Genomic DNA, 22,611 nt, shown 5'->3' with positions numbered 1-22,611 from the left:
GTAGGATTTTAAGTCAGGGAGTGAGATGCCTCCTACCGTTTTTCTATTTTTAAGGAGTGCTTTGCTGATTCGTGAAACCATCAACTTTTCAGTAAGCAGCTGAACTTCTAACCATTGAGCCATTCGCATTCCTTACACTTAATGAAAATAGAGGATATTTGTGGAGTAGCCACTGAGGACAGTGTGCAGACTTAAATCACTTTTATAGAACCATAAGTAACATATTTTCCTAATATAATACGTAGGAAAAAACCCCATTATTTTAAGTAACTACTTTATTAAAAAGCAGAATTGCATATAAATGTCATGAAAGAAATATATCCAAATGGTAGCAGTGATTTTCATTGAATGGCCATTTTACTTTAAACCTTCTATTTGATTCTTTTCAGGAGCTCTGGTGGTTTAGTCCATAGATAGTTGTGTGACCAACTCTAAGACGGTGACACTCTGGCTGTTCAAATCCACAAAAAGCTCTATGGGAGAAAGATTGACAGTCTCTATCCATCCAGATTATAGCCTCAACCGTGACTCATAGTGACCCTATGTACAACAGCTCTAAACCCTGCTCTATCCTGAGCCAGTTTCATCGTCTCTGATAAATCTACCCGCATTACCCCAAACACTGAGTCAATCCATCTCATCTAGGGTCTTCCTCTCTTGCACTGTTCCGCCACCCTTTCAAGCATGATGTACCTCTCCAAGGACTGGTTCCTCCTGGCATTATGCCCAAAGTATGTCAGATGGAGTTTCAAAATCCTTGTTTCTTAGGAGCATCCTGTTTTCACCCTCTCCGGGTCAAACCTGTTTGTTCTCCTAGCAGTGCATGGTATATATTCAATACCACAGCTCAAAGGCATCAGTTCTTCTTTTATTCTTAGTGGTTGTCTAGCTCTCAGCTACATTGCAAGTAATTGTGAAGACCATGGTCTGGATCTTTGTTTAAAAATTTGTTAGTGGATAGACAAATAAAACTTGAAGACTTCAGTCACATAACATGCACTATGGGCAGAAATTTATTGAATGCAATTTCTAAAATTGGTCATTTGTTGAATGCTATTTATATGCACATCATTGTACTAGTCTTTGAGGACACAATAAAATCCTTGATCTTAGGAAGCTTACCATCTGAGAAATTAAAACAAACCAAGTTAACAATACACAGAGAAGACAAGTATTAACTACAGTCACAGACGAGTGTCCAGGATGATATGGATGCACAGGAGAGGATGCTCACAGCTATACTGAAAAGAAAGATGAGATCACTGAGAGAGATTCTAAAAGATAGCTCTTAAGTTCTTCATAGGAAGAGGTAGGGGTTTTTCCACAGCCTTCACAAATAGCATGAACTTCCTGTATTTATAACTGAAACAAAGGAAATATGATGACAGATTCACTATGAGAACTTAACAAAAACTAACGTCTTTATATGTTAAAAAGCCTGTACAGGGTCTAGAACATTAAAAAAATACTTTCTTGGCTAATTTATTAATGAATAGTGTTCCACAAAGGAGAATCAGCATGTGCAAAAAGAAAAGAAAATATTTCAGTGTAAGAGAACATTTAGACATTAAGTTTGAAAGCAAGAAGATGGCCCATGATGATATTGAGAGTCCTGAAACTCAGCAATCTTTAAAACAATTAATCCAGGGCAGATTTATATCTTCATTCATTCTAGTGACAGTGTGTAGGGGATGCCTTGTAGTCAGGAGAAAGTAGGAAAGGAAGGTAGATAGAGTTATTGCAATACTCTAAAGACTAGTGGAGAAACATGGAATTGAGAGAAAAAGTTGATTCACCACACTTGTTGAGTGTAGTATTGGCATACTCAGTAACAGATTTTGGTGTTGGGGAGTAGGAGAGAGTAAGAGTTCAGCTGGTAATCTTAGGAGATTGGATAAGCAATTCAACAATGAATATAAAGAAGGAATTAAGAAGAGAGGAGTTTAAGGAAAGATACTGAGATCAGTTCAGATATTGAAAGTTTGAGCTGCCTGTGGAGATGGTGATGCCTCCGTGTCAGTTCTTCTTAGTAGTTATGGAAGGGAATGAGCTAGAGATAGGGAGTTAGGAATTAACAGCATGAAAATTATTGGAACTCAGGAGGAAAACTATATGCATCAAGCTGTATTTAGGAATGTAAAATATTTAAGAACCTGAAAATTGGAAAGACTGTGACTGTGGTTTTCTTTAGTGGTTTCTATGACATTTTTATATGATAACTATATAAATTTTTACAGATTTTAATATCTCAAATGATTTTAACATAGACTTGCTAAGCTGAGTCGCCAAATTCCATCAACTACAGTATCTCAAATAGCTGTGAAGTTATTGCTTAGACTTAATCAGTCACTCTTAGTTCATGTCTTTCACTTGCCAAAATTAAGAAGGATATATATTCTGCTTGCCAAGATCAAGAAACTTATATTTTAAAATGGCTGTTATATATTTAACAGCTTGTTCACTATTTAATGTAAAAAATATAGTTTGAAAAAATACATAAAGTTTTAATTATTTTGCTTTTTAAACATTCAAAATTCTTATATTGGTTTTTATTGCAAAAGTAGTAAATCTCAGAGTAACTAGTAACACTATAATCTTGCTTATTAATTTATATGATTTATTTATTGTGTTTGTTATCCTTCATTTCTCAGTACTTTTATAGCATATCCTACATCCAATAATAATAATACTAATTCCATCTTACTAACTTGTAATGTAGATATTGATAATAAACGTTAAAATTTTGCCAAATCGCTTTAAATTTTTTTTAAAAAAAGTAATTTGTTGGTTCATATGTGGAATTAGCTTCATAAGATTAGATAAGTATTTTTTCCAACCTCTGTTTTTATTTTCAACAAAACACCTGCAGCATATTGTCATCCTTTACCTCATATCCATATAAACTATGGAATAAACTTTGTTGTGCCATCAAGTTGAGGATCAATCATAATGACCCTGTGAACAACAGGTCTGAACCCTGCCCTGTCCTGCACCAGGTCCTCATTATCTCTGATATCCTGAAGCCCATTGCTGCAGTCATTGTGCCAGTCCTTCTCATTGGGAATCTTTCTCTCTTTCACTTATCTTCCACTTTTCCTAGCGTGATGTCCTTTTCCAAGGAACACTCCCTTCTAGCAACATGTCAAAGCACGTAAGATGAAGCCTCACCATTCTTGTCTTAAGAAATAATCTGGATGCACCTTCTCCAAGACATATCTGTTTGAAAAAAAAAAAGAAAAAAGACATATCTGTTTGTTATTTTGGCAGACCACTTCTCTTAACACCATAACTCAAAGGCGGCAGTTCTTCTGTCAACTTTATTCATTGTCCAGTTCTCAGATGCATAGCAAGTCATTGAAAAGGCCATGGCACACTTTAGTTTTAAAATTGACATTATTTCTCCTCACCACTTTGAAGATGTCCTTGACAGTAGACTTTTCCAATATAATACATCATTAATTTTTTTAATGCTATGGAAAGTACCAATGTTTTCAGTAGCATATAAGTTTCAATAAGATTAATTGAAATATAATTTGTCATTGATAATATTAAATTATTTTAGAATTTTATTAATAATCTTGGTGATGATTGTTGTTGTTATGTGCCATAAAGTCACCTGCAATTTATAGCAACCCTATGTACAACCCTATGTCCTTGGAGAAGGACATAATGCTTGGGAGGGTGGAGGGACAGTGCAGAAGGGGAAGGCCCTCTATGAGGTGGATTGATTCAGTGACTGGGATATTCGGGATGGGTGTGTCAAAGACAGTGCGATTGGCACAGGACAGAGCAGAGTTTAGGGCTGTTGTACATAGGGTCGCTATGAGTCACAAGCGACTCGATGGCACATAACAACAACAACAACAATATACAACAGCTCTGAAGCCTGCCCTATTGTGACCCAGTCTCACTGACTCCAACACACCTACCCCCATTGCCCCAGTTACTGTCCATCTTATCTGGGGTCTTCTTCTCCTGCGCTGTCCCTCCATCCTTCTGAGCATGATGTCCTTCTCCAAGGATCAGTCCCTCCCAGCCACATGCCTGAAATATGTGAGATGGAGCTTCAAAATCTTAGCATCCAAGGAGAAACTTGGTTTCATCCTCTCCAAGGCAGACCTATTTATTTTATTGATGGTCTATGGTATGTTCAAGACTCTTCTCCAACACTGCAACTCAAAGGCGTCAATTATTCTTCTGTCATCTTATCTAGCCCTGGTAGTATATAGTATTTACATACTAAGCTGTTAACCAACAGATCAGTGGCTTGAATCCACCAGCTACTCTGAGGAGAAGGAAGAGCATTCTCTCCCCATAAAGACTTCATGGTCTTGGAAACCCAGTCGAAAGTCTTCATGTGTCGGAATTGACTTAATGATAGTGAGTTTGATTTTTGTCAGAACTTTATATCAGGAAATAATTAATATACCTGCAGTCCCCAGATTATAATTAATTTCTGTGTGTCTTTAAGTTTAATTTCCATGTAAATTGGAATGGTTAGGTACAGTTTGTTTCAAAGCATGTAAAACAAACAGATTGGTGTTGAGATGTGTAGAAAGAGGTCTAGAAACATGGGGGACATGTTTGACTTCTTGGGAATTGTTTTTGTGTTATTGGACTGTTGACAGGGACAGTTCTCCTTTCTGAAGTTGGTAAAAGTCAGACATGGCTGTCCCCAAATGGCCCTTGTTCTTCTCACAATTGATGTCAAAAGCCAGGTTCCACACAATGGCTTCAGACTCATGGAAATGTGGAATTTTGTAAGTTAGAGTCTTGGGAAGTGCAATTGGAATGACTACTTTTGCAGCAATTAGAATGGAGAAGGAGAAAAAAGAGAAAAAGAATTAAAATGGAGGGGGAAGTTAAACTGCTTTTTTCATCATGAGACCATATGCATATGAATGAGATGAGTTAAGGGTGAAGAATGAAGTTTAAACCATTAGTTCCTTGAAAGGTTTATGTGTTAAGGTTTTTATTTATTAAACTTCATGAATATTGTCATTTCTGGGTGGTGTTGTTGCTGATATAGTAAATATCATAATATAGTGTATAAAGTAATAAACAGGATAGTGTTAAGATTTTGAACTAGAAAAATAGAAATACCATTAATTGCTTAATAACATTTACCATTTATCTTTCCTTTATTTTCTTTATAAGGGCTTAGTTGTTAGGTGTAGGGCTTGAAACTCCAGAGTGAATAGAGAATCTTCTTTCTTTTTGCAAGACTATCAATATTTTAATCAGTGATGCTGCCACTCTTTTGAAGGTTCTTAGCACACGCTATAGTGTGAAAAAATTAAAATGTGAAATTATCTGGCCTGATTCTTTTTCTCCCTGTTTCCCATTTCTTATAGAGTGTATAACTCTAGATTCTAGAACAGAAGCAAAAGCTGAGTGTTTTAGCCAGAAAATTATGGACATGTCTTTTTAATAATATAAATTTAAATATTGATGGCGTTAACCACTTACTATGTTGGATTAAGACCATTATTCACTTCTTGTTTTGACTTAATATGGAAAAGACTTCTGTTAAGGCATCAGTCATCTTCCTTAAGGGAGCTCTGATGGCCTACTGGCAAGAAGCTGTGCTGAAATCTCAAAGGTACACAGCCGCTCCACAGGGCAGTCTCCTCCCACGCAATTAACTGCCTCAGAAAATCTGCCAGAGGGTCAGCTTTGGGTCGATTCTGACTCTATGGTAAACAACAACAGCAGCTTCTTTTAAACTTATCCTGAGAAGATGAAACATGATTTTTGAACTCTTTACCCAGCTTCATAACTATTGCAATGAATCGCTGCTGGTAGTGAACTGGGAAAGTTGTGTTTTCAGGTTCAAATACTGGCCCATTTCAGCTTTAATAAATTAATGGTAATGTAACAAAGGCAGTCAGATAAAATGAGTCAGGTAGGCCAAGCAAGCATGAATTCAAAGTAGCTACGGAAGTGCTTATGCATAGTGCCTGTGTATAGGAAGAGAGGCTTACAGAAGACTAACTAATTCATAATCTTGTAATCTTTACTATCCATTTTTCATCCTGTTCCATTCTCAGCTTATACAAACCTCCACCACAGCATACCTACTTTGGAGAAAAATTATGATTCTATCTAATGACATCTTCTATTCAGTGCTGAGAATCAAAACAGAATAAAAGGAAAGAGGGATATTAAAGGAACAGTGGCATGGCTTCTCTTTAAGGAGACACTTTTTTAAAAGGGTAGAATTTGGAATTTTTAAACTAAGAGACACACACACACGCACACACTGCCAAAAAAGGAAAAGGTATTTCAGCAAGAGACCCTGTAAAAAGAGCGAGGGGATGGCTGTATCTGACCTTTACCACCTTCACAAAGGGGAACTGTCACCGTCAATAGCATCATTAACACAAAACCAGTTTCCATGAAATCAGACATTCCCCTATTCTCCCATACTTCTTTCTACTCATCTCATCATCAATTTTAGTGTTTTGCTGGGTCCAAAATCTAATTAAATAACTCCCAGACCAAACAAAATCATACTGGGGAAAGTAAAAAGGTTATAATCTATATTGATAACAGAATATAGTCAAGATAGCTCCCAAAATGTGCACACAGGCACCTCAGCCTCAAGTCTCACAGGTTTAGACCAGTGTTCCCAAGTTTTCAGTCTTTCCGGTGTATTGACTTCCTAACTCCAGTTGTCAAACAAAGTTCTCAGGCCTACCATTATTGGCTCCCCCTGCCAAGGTCCCATCTCATGTCTGTTATCCTGTTCTGCCGTAAGTGTTGCTGCTGTAGATACAGCTGGAGTAAGAAGGACATCCTACGTTGTGTTGCTTTCTCTTCAATAGTGCCAGAAAATCTATCTCCCTCTCACTCCTGGCTTACTCAATTCAATGGCGAGACTAGCCAATCCCCTTGTAGTTTGTGGAGACCGGGCAGTCTCCTTGTGGAAAGGCTAACGCACCTCATTCACACGTTCCTGCCCATCTACATAGCAAAAATCAAATAATGACTAGGAAAAGTCATACTGAAAAATTAACTCCAGACTCAGGAATAAAAATGAAGGTAAAGAAATCTACTGTGCCTATATCCACTTGAAGTTACTGGAATAAAGAGTAGGATTCTAAATCAGATTTGTTTTAAAGGAGGAAAATAAGACATCAGTTCAGAAATACAACTCTAAAAGTAAAGATAGTAACACATATTACCAGATCTAAAAAGGGTGTATTTCAATAATTAAAGGTTGAAAGCAGGCCATCAAATCAACTTTGAAAACCATATAGATAGTAATTGGAACATCCTTAGTTTTCTCCTTTTGATTATCTACTGCTAGAACAATAATGTTAGTATGTGAATTTTGTGATTCCTGGCCATCCTTCAAAACTCTCTCAACTATCACCAAGAATCAAGTTTTTCAGGGTGAGACTGGGGGTAATTTATATTCCTTACTAGATGGAATGTCTTCTTGCCAAATCTTGCTTCACTAGCTAAGAACTGACAGGGTGATACTGTGATTAATAAAGTAAGATGTTCATGATAAAAGCACACATATTTTCCTTTCCTGTGTCTTTAACTTTCTTTATGTTTAACTTCTCATTCCAGACAATTTATTTTAAACCATGTGAAATATTTTAAATTATCCCTCAGGATAATGGTTTAGTCTCTGGCCCTTCTGGAAGATGTAAGAGTACGTTAAGATAAAGTCTTTTGATTCTATCTGTATTTTTTTAGATACCTAAAATGAAGAAACCAGTAGGCTAAACATGTATATTGGTTGACTTTTGGTTAAAATACTGGACAAAGAATCCCCAAAATACAAAAAAATTAACTTTAGGAAAATTAACCCCTTACTCTCAAGGCAGTTGATAAACACAACATTAACATTAAATGTGGGGAAGAATATATAACCAAAATAAAAATAAATTGAATATTCCTGTGTTACCCTAAGCCACAAATCTCAATAACAGACAAGAATTATTTCTTCTTTGGAATAACACTCACTAAAGTGTTAAAATAAATAAGCAAGCTTAAAAGAATTCTTCTTCAAACCCTGTAGCAGCTCTGGTGATCTTGGCCACTGACTGTAAACTGAATGTTGTTCTGCTTTACCGGGCTCTCATCCCCTTTGAACCAGCAACCTTACTAGCTGTATTCTTTGACAGAAAAGGCAATTGAAAGTCAGAAGAAACATCAGTGCTCTTAATGTGTAAGCTTGACACTAGCGCAATATCATTCCAGTCCACATTATATTAACTAAAATAACCCACATGGTCAGGTCCACAGACATTGAATAGGAAAATGTGCTTTATTTTTAGAGGGACTCACAAGGTTATATGGCAAAGAATATTGACATACAAAGGGACTGTGAGGGATTGGAGCCAATACTTTAAATAACCACTTCTCCTAAATCAGCATCACATAATTATGAAAAGATTTGTTGTAGGAATTATTGGGCACTCCAATAACTATGCTTTCTCGTTTGTTGCTAATAAATTGTCATCACATTTAGCCACTTTTTATCTGCTAGAATTATGCTTGAGTAGGAGGTCTAGTGGATTGTTGCTAAGTGCCATTGAGTCAAGTACAATTTGTAGCAACCCTAGGAGCAATAGACCTGAATGCTGTTGTATCCTGTGCCTTTGACTCTGACACACTTGAACCCATTGCTGCAGTCTTTGTGTCTGTCCATCTTGTTGAAAGTCTTCCTCTCTGTAACTGATTCTCAGACTTTCCAAGCATGTTGTCCCCCTCCAAGGGATATCTTCTCTTAAGAACATAGTCAAAGGCTGCAGCGGGAAAGAAGCCTACAGCCACCGAGAAACCAGCAGCTGAGAAGAAGCCAGTAGAAAAGAAGCCTGCAGCATAAACTCAAATTCTCCATTGGGACAGCTTATTTTAAATAAATACCAAATCAAAAGGCAGTACAAGTTAAAAAAAAAAAAAAGAGTATGAGAGGTACAGCTTTTCCATCTTTGCCTCCAAGGAGCACTCCGGCTGCACTTTCTCCAAGACATATCTGTCTGTTCTTTTGGTAGCCCATGACACACCTGTTTGTTCTTTCAGTACTCTTCTCCAACGCTACAACTCAAAGACATCAATTCTTTTTCTGTCATCCTCATTCATTGTTCAGCTCTCAAAAGTGTACAAAGTGATTTAAAAGACCATGGCCTGAATCACACACACTTTAGTCTTCAGACTGACATTGTTGTTCTTCAGTACCTTGGAGATATCCCTGCCAGCCTTCTGATGGCTTAGTGTTAAGAAATGGCACTGCCAAGCAAAGCAAAGCATGGGGTTTGAATCTACCAGCTGTTTCATGGGGGAAAGATGGGCATTCTCCATCCATGCCATTTACTGCTGCTAAAAACCCACTAGAGGATCAGCTGTGGCTCAGTTCCGACTCCATGGTATACAACAACAACAACAGTGGTCTCTGTGAATGAGATATGTAGATGAAATCAATCTCCCAGCTTGAAGTGAAGAGAGCTAAGGGTGGAGGTGGTTGTTGTGTACCATCGAGTCAGAACTGAACCATGGATAACCCCTCCAGTAGGTTTTTGATGACAGTAAATTGCACTGAAGGAGATTGCTCGTCCTTCTCCTGCAGAGCAGCTGTGGATTTGCACTGTTTGCTGCTGGGATTGCAGTGCAGGTATCCTATTCTGAATCCTTACAAACTAAGAGCACTCAATGTTATAAGAGAATAGAGTGTTGCTGAAGTAAATATTGAAACAGGAAGCTTCAAGTTTGATTGTAACTGAATGAAGGTCCTTTTTCTTAGTGTCTCAGATGCAGTTATTTTGGTGTTGAGGGAGAAAAGGTAAAATAACCTTTTAGAATCCAGAAATTGCTAATAGTAAATGCTGTTCACAGGGATAATACAAGCTAATATTAGGGTAATATGGAAAACAGTAGTTCATAACTTGTCCTTTACAACATTGCATTGAGAAAGCACCAAAAGTACTCAAACTTTGTCTTTCTTCATGATAATTTTAATGACAATGGCTGATATTCGTTGACTTCTTGCTGTAAATCAAGTATGGTTGCAAGTGCCTATGTACATTGTTGTGTTTCATTCATAAACAATCTGGTGGGATAGGACTTCTGTAATGCATTTTACAGATGAGGAAACAGGCATTGGGAAGTACATATGCTTCAGATTTCCTATAACTCATATACATTACTGTCAAATTCAGAGCTGCAATAATGATAACCTTTTAGTATAAAAAGGTTCTGCCACTTTCAGGATTACCATTTGCAAATGCTTGAATATGTACCAGTTGTAAAGCTTCTCTGTGGTTGCCTTGTGCTGTATTGGAAAGGCTTTGAAATTCTAAACTGTAAATTGCTTTGAATAAGTCACATAACAGCTCTGTCTCTCCCTCAAGGGGAGAGCTCTGTCTCTCTTTTCCCTCAAGAAAAAAAGACTCTAATTATACTTGCCCTTCATTGCTGAAGGAACAAGTGAAATATTTCAGAATAAGTATGAACCCTACAATGATGACAGATGATGATAGATAGATAGATAGATAGATAGATAGATAATCCTCTAATTTGTAGACAGAATATTATACTTAGACATTGTTTTCTGAACTTGACATGGCACAGTCACCATCAAAATATTAAAAACAAAAATATGTTAATAACTTTTTGGAAAAAGGTAGGTTGTTTGTACATATACCATAGAGTTGATTCTTACTCATTCTGACCCTGTAAGACAGAGCACCACTGTTCACAGGGTTTCCTAGGCTGAAATCCCTATGGTAGCAGATAAAAGAGATTTTCTCAGAAAATCTACCTGTGCGTTCTAGCCACAAACCTTTCATTAGCAATCCACCAAGGTTTCAGGTGCATAAGTGGAAGTAGTTTCTCTTTCTCCTGGGAGCCACTGGTGGATTTGAACTCCTACAGTGGTCTGGCTTTGGTGTTAGCAGTACAACTCCAGATAAACTACACCACCAGAGCAATGGCTCTCAAGCTCCTCCTTTCCAGAGTTCTTTTGGCCTCCTGGAAAATCTAATATTTTTATCATCATTTGTGATACAAATATATTAAGATATAAAAAGGGCATTGATTTTTAATTCTTAATCAGTAGTACTTAAATTGATAGTGCAGCAGGTAAAACCATCTCTAGGTTCTGAGACATTGCTGTATTATTGTTATGTTGTCGAGTTGCCTGTGACTCATAGTAACCCTATGCACAGTGGTTCTAAACCCTGTCCTATCCTGAGCCAATCTTACTGTCTCCTACACACCTGCCCTTGTTATCCCAGCCACAATGTCAGTCCATCTCATCTGGGGTCTTCCTTTCCTGCGTTGCCTCTGCACCTTTCTAAGCATAATGTTCCTTTCTCCTCAAGGTTAATAACAATTTGCATTTGATAATGCTAGTTTCTATGAAGACCTAAATATTTTAGTATTAAATCATAATTAAATGAGAAAAAGACTTTATGTAGCTCACTATTTATCCAGATCATTATCTGATATATGTATTTTGGTTGTTCAAAGAATGAATGAATTAGAAAAGAATTTTTTAAAAGAATTTTTAAGAGAATTATAATACATGATACATAAAAATATTAAGCCCAAATATTGGCAATACATTTTTTATTCTAACATTCCTTTGATTCATATGTCAGATTAATTTCTTTTCTTTTTTTCTTTTTTCTTTGCTAGGGACGCGCTTCCTTAACGAAAGAGAAAGAAGAATTTGCCCATGAACATGAAGAAATGAAGAACCTGGAAGCCATTGTTAAAAAAATAAAACCAACTGCTCTCATAGGTAAACTTCCCCCAACTCATTTCACCAAACATTCTCTTTGTTTTTTATAGCATAATTTAACTTTGTTTCCCCTAGTTACGTTATTCTTCTGTTAAAATTAATTCTCTAAGTGATACTTCGGTTTTACAGTTGAATCAGAGAATTTTTTTAGGTGTTATTGAGTGGACCTCTGATTCATAGTGATCCTTCCCAAGCACAACAGAATGAACCTAGCAGATTAGACCATTTGGCCTCTAGGGTTTCATTGGCTGACATTTAGAAGTAAATCCTTTTGTTATGAGGACATCTTTGTCTGGAAGCTCTGCTAAAACCTGTTCAGCCTTATGGCAATACACAGGCCTTTGATGGAGGAATGGTCGGGGTGCAAAGTGTGCGTGATGTTCACTGGCAAGAAATCAAGCTTCAATTTTAGGTTTACAAGCAAAACCTATACTTGGGCCAGGAAGCAGTCATCAGAACAGAGTAAGGAAACACTGTATATTTCAAAGTCAGGAAAGGAATGCATCAGGATATATCCAGTCTCTGTACCTTTTCAGTCTGTATGCAGAACAGGAGGAGTGTGGCATGAGGATTGGAGGAAGACTAATCAACAGCCTACATTATGCATTTGACACAACCTTGCTTGCAGAAACTGAGGAGGACCTGAAGCATTTGCTGCAGAAGGTCATGGACTGCAGCATTCAACATAGATTGAAGCTCTATATCAAGCAAACATAGGTTCTTACCATTGGGCCAATTTGCAGCACCATCATAGATGAAGAAGAGATTGAAGTTGTTAACAATTTTACAGTCAACTCAGGTCCATAGTCAGCACTCTTGGCACCAACAGTCAAGAAATCAAAAGACAAATTCTTCTGGGTAAGTCGGCTGTCAGGGACTTCTCAAGTGGTAAAGAGCAATGATGTCAATCTATAAACTAAGATATGCCTGATTCAGGCCATGGTCTTTGCAGTTACTTGCTATGGTGGACAATGACCAAAGATGACAGAAGAAGAATTGATGCCTTTGAGCTTGTAGAAGAGTATTGAACATATCATGAACTGCCAAGAGAACAAATAGATATATCCTGGAAAGGGTGAAACCAGGCTTCTCCTAAGAGGCAAGGATTTTGAAGCTCAATTTCACATACTTTGGACATGTTTCCAGGAGGGACCAGTCCCTGGAGAAGGACATCATGCTTAGAAGGATGGAGGGAGAGCACAGGAGAGGAAGACTCCAGATGAGATCAATTGACACATTAACTGGGGTAGGTGTGTCAGAGACAGTGAGACTGGCTCTTGGTAGAGCAGAGCTCAGAGCTGCTGTACATAGGGTTGCTGTGAGTTGTAGGTGAGGAGATGGCACATAACAATAATAGCAGGGAGATCTGGTAGCCTAGTGGTAAGAAAGTGCACAGTAATCCCAAAGGCACACGATTTGAATCCACCAGCTGCTCCATGGGAGAAGGATGGGCAGTCTCCTCCCCTGTGATTAACTGCCTCTGAAAACCTGCTAGAGGGTCAGCTCTGGGTCAATTCCAACTCATTGGTACTCAAAACAACAACATGGAATGCAAGAATTCTACCATTGAACCTCTAGTGTTCTCTGTTTTAAGTGTCAGCATTGGTTTTTAAAGCATATATAACCTAAAAAAAATTAAATATACTGATATATTTGCTTACTATTAGAGAGATAGTATATCTTGGAAACGTTCCTAATGCAAATGCTTATATTCACAATTTTAGGTTTTGTTGTTGTTGTTGTTGTTGTTGTTGTTTTGTGCTGTCGAGTCGCTTGCGACTCTTACGGGTCTCTAATTTGATGTGTTATGTGTCACATACTATATCTCATTTTAAAATGTATGTAGTCTTATCATTATAACCCTAAAGATAGTTAGTTGGTGTTAATGAAAATCTATTTTTATCACTGCCCTTTATAAGTAAATATTCTTTATTATGTTTCAAGACCATTAGAAGTGGACTGACATGCTTCCTTAAAATAATTAATAATAATGACCCTAATCATATATTTCTGTTTCTTCATTAGGAGTGGCTGCAATTGGTGGCGCATTCACAGAACAAATTCTCAAAGATATGGCTGCCTTCAATGAGCGGCCTATTATTTTTGCTTTGAGTAATCCAACTAGCAAAGCAGAATGTTCTGCAGAGCAGTGCTATAAACTAACTAAGGTAAAGCGGAAGTATAACTGATAATTTAGTGACCAAATTTTGATTCCTTAATGGGAAGCCTAGTATATATCGAAGGTACTCAGCACTTGTAGATCACTGTAGAGGTTCTGACTCCTGGCAATCCGATGCGTGCATGTAACTGTTCCCTAGGGCTCTCCAGGCTGCTGCCTCTTCACAAACACTTCACCAGGATTGTCTTCAGGGCACCTCTGTGTGGGTTCCAACCACTAGCTTTTCGACAAGTATATGATTCCTTTGCTGTTTGCATCACCAGGGACCTTTAAAGTGCTTATACAACCAAGTCTGAATGAAAAGTGAACAGGTCAGAAGAGATAATAACTACTTCCTTTTAAAAAATGCTATTGGATAAATTCTTTTCTTAAATGTAAAATAAAATAAACTTTAGAGTACATCATTGATAATGTTCTTCAAGTGCTTGGAAATATCCCAGTTTTAAATAATATAAAAGTAAATAAGAAGGTTGGTTTCAGATGCTTATTAAAATAGTTTTTAACCAGCTATTCCAAAACATTGAATCATCCAGTGTAAAACCACAATTTTATTTTTGCTTTGCTAAATCCTGGGTTAGGATTTGGATGCCCAGGGTGGAGTCTTTGGACAGCTATCTTGATATTCAGCCAGCCTTGGATAGAAATCCTCAGTACTTCAATACTTGAATGTTTTAAAAAAGTTATTTTATACAATTTTATATTAATACATAATTGGCAAGAGTCTTTTTTCCCCCTAAGAATGGAAAATGTCATTATACCAAAACAGAATTGAGTTATATGTACCTAAGATGCTTTTATTTTGGAAATAAATCTAAAGAAACTAGAAAAGTTAAATATAACAATAAGCTATCGTCTCCAAATCAGAACTTGATGGTTCCCCTTCTTTAAAACTATATTCTTATTCTTAAGTTCATTTTAAAATGAAATTTCTCTGACTAAACCTGTATGGGAGCGCTGGTGGCCTACTGGCAAGAAGCTGCACTGCAATCCTGAAGGCACAGGGTTTGAATCCACCAGCTGTTGCTTTGGAGAAGGAGGAACAGTCTCCTCCTGTACAATTAACTGACTGAAAATTGCCGGAGGGTCAGCTATGGGTCAGTTCCTACTCGATGGCAACACTTGTATGACCTTTTTCTGGATGTTCTGCATTGCTATACATAGAATTGACAATCATTTGAGGAGACCTTAAACTTTGTTACTGAGTTCAGTCAGAAGTCTGGATGTGTGCTGCTGCATGCGCAGGGGAGAGACAGCTATCCAGTGCTGTTGAGGCATTTCCTAGTGAACCTCTGTCAGGTTTTTGAGGCTGTAAATCTTTATAGGTGGAGATTACTTATCTTTGTCTTGCTAAGCAGCTTGTGGATTTGAACTGCTGACCTTGAGTTAATAGTTCAACTCATTAGCAGAAAAGTACTGTGCCTTGTTGTTCTTTGTACCATCAAGTTGGAACCAACTTATAGCCCTCCAGCAGGTTGTCAGAGGCAATAAATTATGCAACTTTAAAAAAAAGAATGAAAAGGCATTTAATAACATTCATATTACATGAATATTAATATTATTACTATCAAGCCAGATCTAGGCTTCCGATTTTATCTATATGAAAGTTATAACCTAGTTTATGCTTTGGAAGTTGTACTTTAGACTTATCAAATTAATTTCTTAGACTGTGATGCTTTCTATTTAAGAGTTTCCTATGTTCATATTTTGGAAGCCTGAATACTATCAAATATGTCATCACTCTCCCTCTCACAGACCAGGCAAATGCTCTCCTTTTGATTGTGGTGGTTATGTGCTGTCAAGTCAGAACTGACTTGTGGCTGCACCTCCATTGGGTTGGCACAGACTGTAAATCACATAGGAGGAGATGGAGATAGTCCATCTTTGTCCTGTGGAGCAGCTGGTGGCGTAGAACCATCTATCTTTGGGTTACAGCATAACATCCTACCCACCAGGCCACCAGAGCTCCCTACCTTTTGACTAATGTTACGTAGCACCTGCAGCTCTAGTGGCTTAACGGTAAGGACTGCTTACTGCCAACACAAAGACACACTGTCTGCATCCACCAGTTACTCCATGGGAGAAGGATGGGCAGTCTCCTCCTGTCTCCAAAAACCCAGTCAAGGGTCAGCTATGGATTCGTTCTGACTCGATGATACTTAACAATATAACAACAATTTAGTAACTATCAGGCCTTAAGTTAATGCCCTTTTAAAGGATGGCATATATAAATGGCTCTTAAAAAAACAAAATTGAGCCTAAAAATACCACTACAAAACCAAAGACAGCTGTTGACAGTTCTGGATAACAAACTCTTCACCTTGATAGCTAATTGCACTTGGAATAAGTTTGTTTTGTATATTATCTTCCATATAATTTCTTTATTGTATAGAAATAATAAGAAATTACCATAGTGACTGTTTTAGAAATGTGTTGATCTCTAAACTCTAATCTAAAATGTCACTATTATCAATAATTGTCACCTGTCATTTGTTATCATCAGACTTGTGTAATTTCAAACCTGCATTGACATAGCGGATGGGTTTACCTGTGAGACCACTGCAGCGAATGGAGCCATTGTCCTGGGTGTCCTGTGCTCTTGTCCATTCCTCCTGAGAATAGAAAGATAATAGAAATACCGCTTTCTCTGAGATGTGTTGTCCAGCATCACAGAAGCTTGCCCACATTATTAGAGAGTTGATGAAAACTTAGGGAGTTCTGGTGACCTAGTGGGTTGGGAGCTATGCTCCCCACCTAAAAGGAGGTAGTTTGGATCCCCCGTCTCCTCTGCCAGAGAAGAATGAGAGGTCTCCTCTCTTGTGACATACAGCCTCTGAAAAACCCACTGGAGGCTCAGCTATGAGTTGGTCCCAACTCGATGGCAGTGAAGAAAAGAAAAATGAGACGCATCAAAATTACCATTATTTTTACTGTATGACAGCTGTATTCCTTTTAAAATAGCCTGCTTCCCTTTCGAACTGATGTGCTAATTCTGCTTCCTAAAGCCAGTTTTGCATGTCTGTGTTGTTGTAGGGGCGTGCAGTTTTTGCCAGTGGCAGTCCTTTTGACCCAGTCACTCTTCCAAATGGACAGACCCTTTATCCTGGCCAAGGCAACAATTCCTATGTGTTTCCAGGAGTGGCTCTGGGCGTTGTCGCCTGTGGATTGAGACACATCACGGACACGGTCTTTCTCACCACTGCCGAGGTATGATGTAGCATGCTTACGAGTTAGTCAAGGTGCCAAGGCAGAGAGTGCTCCATGCAGTTGTCTGATGTTTCCTTTCTCTCACATCAATACTTGCTTTCTGGAGATGAAAGTCTTAGAGAAACTTCTCCAGGGAGAAGTCAAGGGTTCATGTTGTCTCTCTAGTAAGATGTTCTTCAATAACCAGTAGAAAATTGTGTTCTGATTTCTTAAAGGGAACTCTTTTTTTAAACTTCATTCTTTCAAGCAAACTCTGTGACAAAGAAAGTTAAAAAAGTATTTTTAACAATTATTACGTTGAGAACATTCCCAGATAATGGCATTTTGAAGATTTAAAGCGGTGTTCTGACATGATACAACAAAGAAGCAGGAATCACTACCAAAAACAGAAACCGGTTTATTACTTTAACCAGAAAGAAAATGAAAATAAGGAGTTGTAAAATTGTTAAATAGTTCTGGGTAGTACAAATGGTTTACACTCTAGCTGCTAAGGTAAATGTTGTTGGTTCAGATCTACCCAAAGATGCTTAAAACACACACACACACACACACACACACACACACACACACACACAAACCCACAACCAAAACCTGCTAGTTTGTGTTTTTGAAAAAAAAAATCTGTTGAAAAAACTATGAAGCACGGTTCTACCCTGACATACATGAGATCATCATAGGTCAGAATCAACTTGCTGGCATCAGGACTGGACTGCAAAGTCAGTTTTTAAGAACCTTTGAAATGGTAGATTCTATTCAGAGACTTCAAGGAAGATTTCCTTAATATCAGAGAATAGATGTGTTTGAGGAAACTCATGCTGTCAAGTCTATAAAGACTGAGATTTCACTCTGCTTGAAAGCTAACAAGTTAGCCTTCCAGCAGCATAGATATTGGCAGAAGACTTGAGACTCTCACATCAGACACAAGGACTTCTGTAATCATGGAGATGCAGGTAGCACGACTTGTTTTCCCATCAGTTCACGTGGCCTTCCATTTTCAATGGGGGCAATGCAGAAACGGACCTACATAACTGGACATGTATTTGTAAAATAAAAAATTTCTTATTTTTTTAATAATTTGCGTTTTTGTTGAGAATATACATACACAGCAGAACATTTAACAGTTTCTACATGTGCATTTCAGGTGACATTGATTGCATTCTTAATTTGTCAGAATGCCACATAATTTATGTAATAGTTTCACACTTGAGTAGCATGCCGTTGGTGAGCAAAGCATTGAGTTATTTATGCCTTTAAAATCAAACTGTCACAGAATTATGATTGAACTGAACCAATAAACATTAATGAATGTTATAATGTTTTTATCTTGCAGTAATCCTTTAAGAATTTCCATTGTAAAGAGGAGTAAATGGAGTAGAGGCAGATTTTTGTGACCGGTGAGATAAGAAGTGTTTAGTGCCTGGCATCATTCTAGGAGAATAGATTTCTGGAAGTTCGATTGACTTGCTCTTAACTTTATTTTATCACCATTTTAAAAGAACAACAATAGTGCCTCACCTCCAGGTTTCTTAACATAAAAAAGTGGTGAAAATCATAAGTGGATATATAATTACTGAGAACATTTCAAAGTTTTCTTCAGTATACAAAAATGATCCATGTCTTCTATAACATTATTTTAAAAAATTAGTTTGCTTATAGAGTTTGTATACATTGTGTTTCACACTATTCTTCATTCACATTGTTTTATATAATTAATCATCATTGGACTTTGCCCATCATTATCCTATCTTTTCACTCAAATCCTTCCCATTTCCTTTCACCAAACTGTGCAACCCTGTGGTTTCACACCCACCCATCCCCATCCCTCTGCTCCCACCTCTTTATCCTTTGAGTTCTCATACATATTTTACTAGTTATCCTTCTGTTTTTACAATAATGGTCTTACGCCCTTTTTATCCTTATGAAACTGAGTTCACTCAGCGTAATAATCTCCACCTTCTCCCAACTTACGTAGTACATTTTTAAATCGTTGCTTATGAGTGCTGCATGGTATTCCATTGTGTGAATGAATGTACCACAATTTCTTAATCCAATGAGCTGTGGTTGTACATTTGGGCTACTTCCATGTTCTTGCAATGAGCATTGGTGTACAGATCTCCATTTCTGTCTCAGTTCTAATTTCCTTGGGATGTATTCCTAGTAGTGGAATAGATGGGTCATATGGAGTTTCTTTGTTCAAGTTTTTGAAGAAACATTAAGCTGCCTTCCAGAATGGTTGTACCATTTACAATCCCACACAGCTTATGAGAATTCCACTCTCCACATCCTCTACAATATTTATTGTTTGCTGCCCTACTAAACTTTGCCACTGCTACTGGATGAAATGGTATCTCATTGTGGTTTTGATTTTATTACCAGTGATTTTGTGCATTTCTTCATGTGTCTGTTGGCCATCTGAATGTCTTGTTCTATGAAAATTCTTCCTATGTCTTTTGTCCATTTTGTAATTGGGTTATCAGTCTTTTTCTTGTAGAGGCCAGAAGTATTCTATAAACATTTGTTATGAGACCCTTGTCCTGAGATGGTATTACTGAATGTTTGTTCCCAGTCGGTAGTTTTTCTTTTCACCCTGTTGGGAAAACTGTATTGAGCACAGAGATTTCATCTTTAAAAGGTCCCATTCATCAGTTTTATCCACCCCTGGTTGCGAATTTCTGGCTGTATTTGTCAATCTCTTTAAATCTAACACCGTTTCTTAAGACATTCACCAAAATTAGAATAGAAGGGAATTTCCTCAATGTAGTGAAAAGTATATATACAAAACCAAGAGCCAATATCATTCTCAATGGAGAAAGACGAGAATTTTTGCATTTTCTTTGCAAACAGGGACCATACAAATATGTCTACAGTCACTACTTCTATACAATATTGTACTGGGAGTATTTGCTAGGACAATACAATAAGAGAAGGAAATAAAAGGGATGCATATGGGCAAAGAGATGGTTAAACTATCACTATATGTAGATGATGCGCAACCTATACTTGGACCAAGAGGCATTCGTCAGAACGGAACAGGGCAACACTGCATGGTTGAAAATTGAGAAGGTTGTACGCCAGGGATGTATCCTATCTTCATACCTTTTCAACCTGTATGCAGAGCAGATTATCCGAGAGGCTGGGCTCTATGAGGAGAAGCGTGGCGTTAGGTTTGGTGGAAGATCTATCAACATTCTGCGTTATGCAGATGACACAACCCTGCTCTCTGAAACTAAGGAGGACCTCATGCACTTACTGCAGAGGGTCAAGGAATGCAGCCTTCAGTATGGACTGAGGCTCAGTGTCAAGAAGACAAAGATTCTCACCACTGGACCAATCAGTAGCATCGGGATGGATGGCGAAGAGATTGAAATTGTTCACAGCTTCAGTTTGCTCGGCTCCATGGTCAACACTCATGGCACCAGCAGCCAGGAAATAAAAAAACGTATTGCGATGGGAAAGTCTGCGGTTAGGGACCTCTCTAAAGTACTCAAGAGTAACAGTGTCTCTCTGAAGACTAAGGTGCACCTGATACAGGCCATGGTCTTTGCAATCACTTGTTATGCATCAGAGAGTTGGACAATGACTAGGGAGGATAGAAGGAGAATTGATGCCTTTGAGCTGTGGTGCTGGAGAAGAGTATTGAATGTACCATGGACTGCCAAGAAAACAAACAGATTCATCCTGGAGAGGGTTAAACCAGGCTACTCCTTGGAGGCAAGGATTCTGGGGCTTCGTCTGACATACTTTGGACATGCTGTAAGGAGGGACAGGTCCTTGGAGAGGGACATCATGCTTGGTAGGGTAGAGGAACAGCGCAGGAGGGGAAGACCCTCTATGAGGTGGATTGATTCAGTGATTGGGGTGATCCGGATGGGTGTGTCAGAGGCAATACAATTGGCACAGGATACAGCAGCATTTAAGGCTGTTGTACATAGGGTTGCTATGAGTCGCAAATGACTCGATGGCACATAACAACAACAACAACATATGTAGATGACACAGAAACCCCAAGGACTCAGAAAAAAAAATTGTTAGAGTTCGTGTACCAATTTAGTAGGTTGTCAGGATACAAGATCAATATCAAAAAATCAGTGAGATTCCTCTACAGTATCAAAGAAAACTCAGAGAAGGAAACCAAGAAAGCAATACCATTTACCAACCACAAATTGAGATATTTGGGACCCATCTAGAGGTACAAGAGACTTTTACAAAGAAAACTACAGAACATTTCTGCAAGACACAGTAAAAGGCCAGAAGAAATGGGAAAATTTGCCCTGTTCATGGTTAGGAAGACTCAATATTGTGAAAATGACAATCATGCGAAAAGCAATCTGCATGGTCAATGTAACCCCAATACAGATACCGAAGTCATTTTTCAAGGAGATCAAAAGGGAAATTGTGACGTTTATCTGGAAAGGAATGAGACCCTAAATAAGCAAAGCACTTCTGAAAAACAAAAATTAAATGGGAGGCATAGCACTGCCTGACCTCAAAACCTACTACCCAGCGATAGTAACCAAAATAGCGTGGCACTGATACTATGACCAATGAAAGAGAATTGAGAACCCAGAAATGGACTTCTAGATCTATGTTCAACTGATAGTCAACAAGGAAATAAGACCTGTCAAATGGGAAAATGACAAATGGTCCTGGAAAAACTGAATTGCTACCTGCAGAAAGCTGAAACAGGATCCACATCTCACACCATACAGAAAAATCAACTCAAGGTGCATCAGAGACCTGGGGGGTAAAACCCCAAACCATAAAGTTCATAAGAGACAAACTGGGACCGAAATTTATAACATTCTTAATTGATAGGTGAAAAAGTGGCTTAGCTGAGCATGTTTGTCTTAAATAACTCTAGCTCCCTCTAGTGACAAACTCCATAACAATTTTTTTTCTCATTTCTTGTACAAGAAAAGTGGTAACCATTACCAAGATGCTTTAAGGGGGGGAGGCGGGGGAAGTGGTTCTGCCAATAAAGTCATTTTTATTGTATCAAACAAGCCACTGGCTTTCTCTATTGTCTGTCGTTCCCACTGACCTTCTCCTAGGTCAATATACAACATTTCTGGTTCTCATGAATCTGCCATGGTCCTTTTGTGGTTTTCTTTATTTCCTTTTCATGTCCCTTTTCATTAAAGAATTTGTTCTAACTTTCATTTTGCCTGTATATGTATCTTATACTTTCTGGAATATAGCCCATAATTTTGTTTTTTTTACTTTAATTCTAATAATGATCAAGACTGTGTATCTCTACTACCATCCTTTACCATGTGTCATTTATTGGATGTTGTTGTGATGTGCCATCAACTAGCCTGCCACTCATAGTGACCCCATGCACTATAGCTCTGAACGCTGCCCTATCTTGAGCCAGTCTCACTGTCTCCCACACCCCTGCCCCTGTTACCCCAGTCACTGTGCCAGTCCATCTCATCCAGAGTCTTCCTTCCCTTCCCTTCCCTTCCCT

At 38.0% G+C, this 22,611-nt stretch overlaps 1 protein-coding gene across 1 annotated transcript in view; it reads left to right on the top strand.

Annotated features, from left to right (window-relative positions):
- The window catches only part of ME1 (malic enzyme 1, NADP(+)-dependent, cytosolic), a 212,837-nt gene that overhangs the window by 173,331 nt on the left and 16,895 nt on the right, over window positions 1–22,611 (top strand). The window contains exons 10-12 of the mRNA XM_006892123.1: window positions 11,656–11,761; window positions 13,787–13,929; window positions 16,971–17,144. Of these exons, the coding sequence (XP_006892185.1) occupies window positions 11,656–11,761; window positions 13,787–13,929; window positions 16,971–17,144 (423 nt within the window). The remainder of the gene's footprint in view (window positions 1–11,655; window positions 11,762–13,786; window positions 13,930–16,970; window positions 17,145–22,611) is intronic.

The sequence above is a fragment of the Elephantulus edwardii genome, unplaced genomic scaffold (assembly GCF_000299155.1).
Source record: "Elephantulus edwardii isolate Elephantulus edwardi_28Jun2011 unplaced genomic scaffold, EleEdw1.0 scaffold00111, whole genome shotgun sequence".
In the NCBI taxonomy this organism is placed as follows: Eukaryota; Metazoa; Chordata; class Mammalia; order Macroscelidea; family Macroscelididae; genus Elephantulus; species Elephantulus edwardii.
Note: the sequence above shows the minus strand (reverse complement) of the source record. Positions and strands in the feature narration are given on the sequence as shown.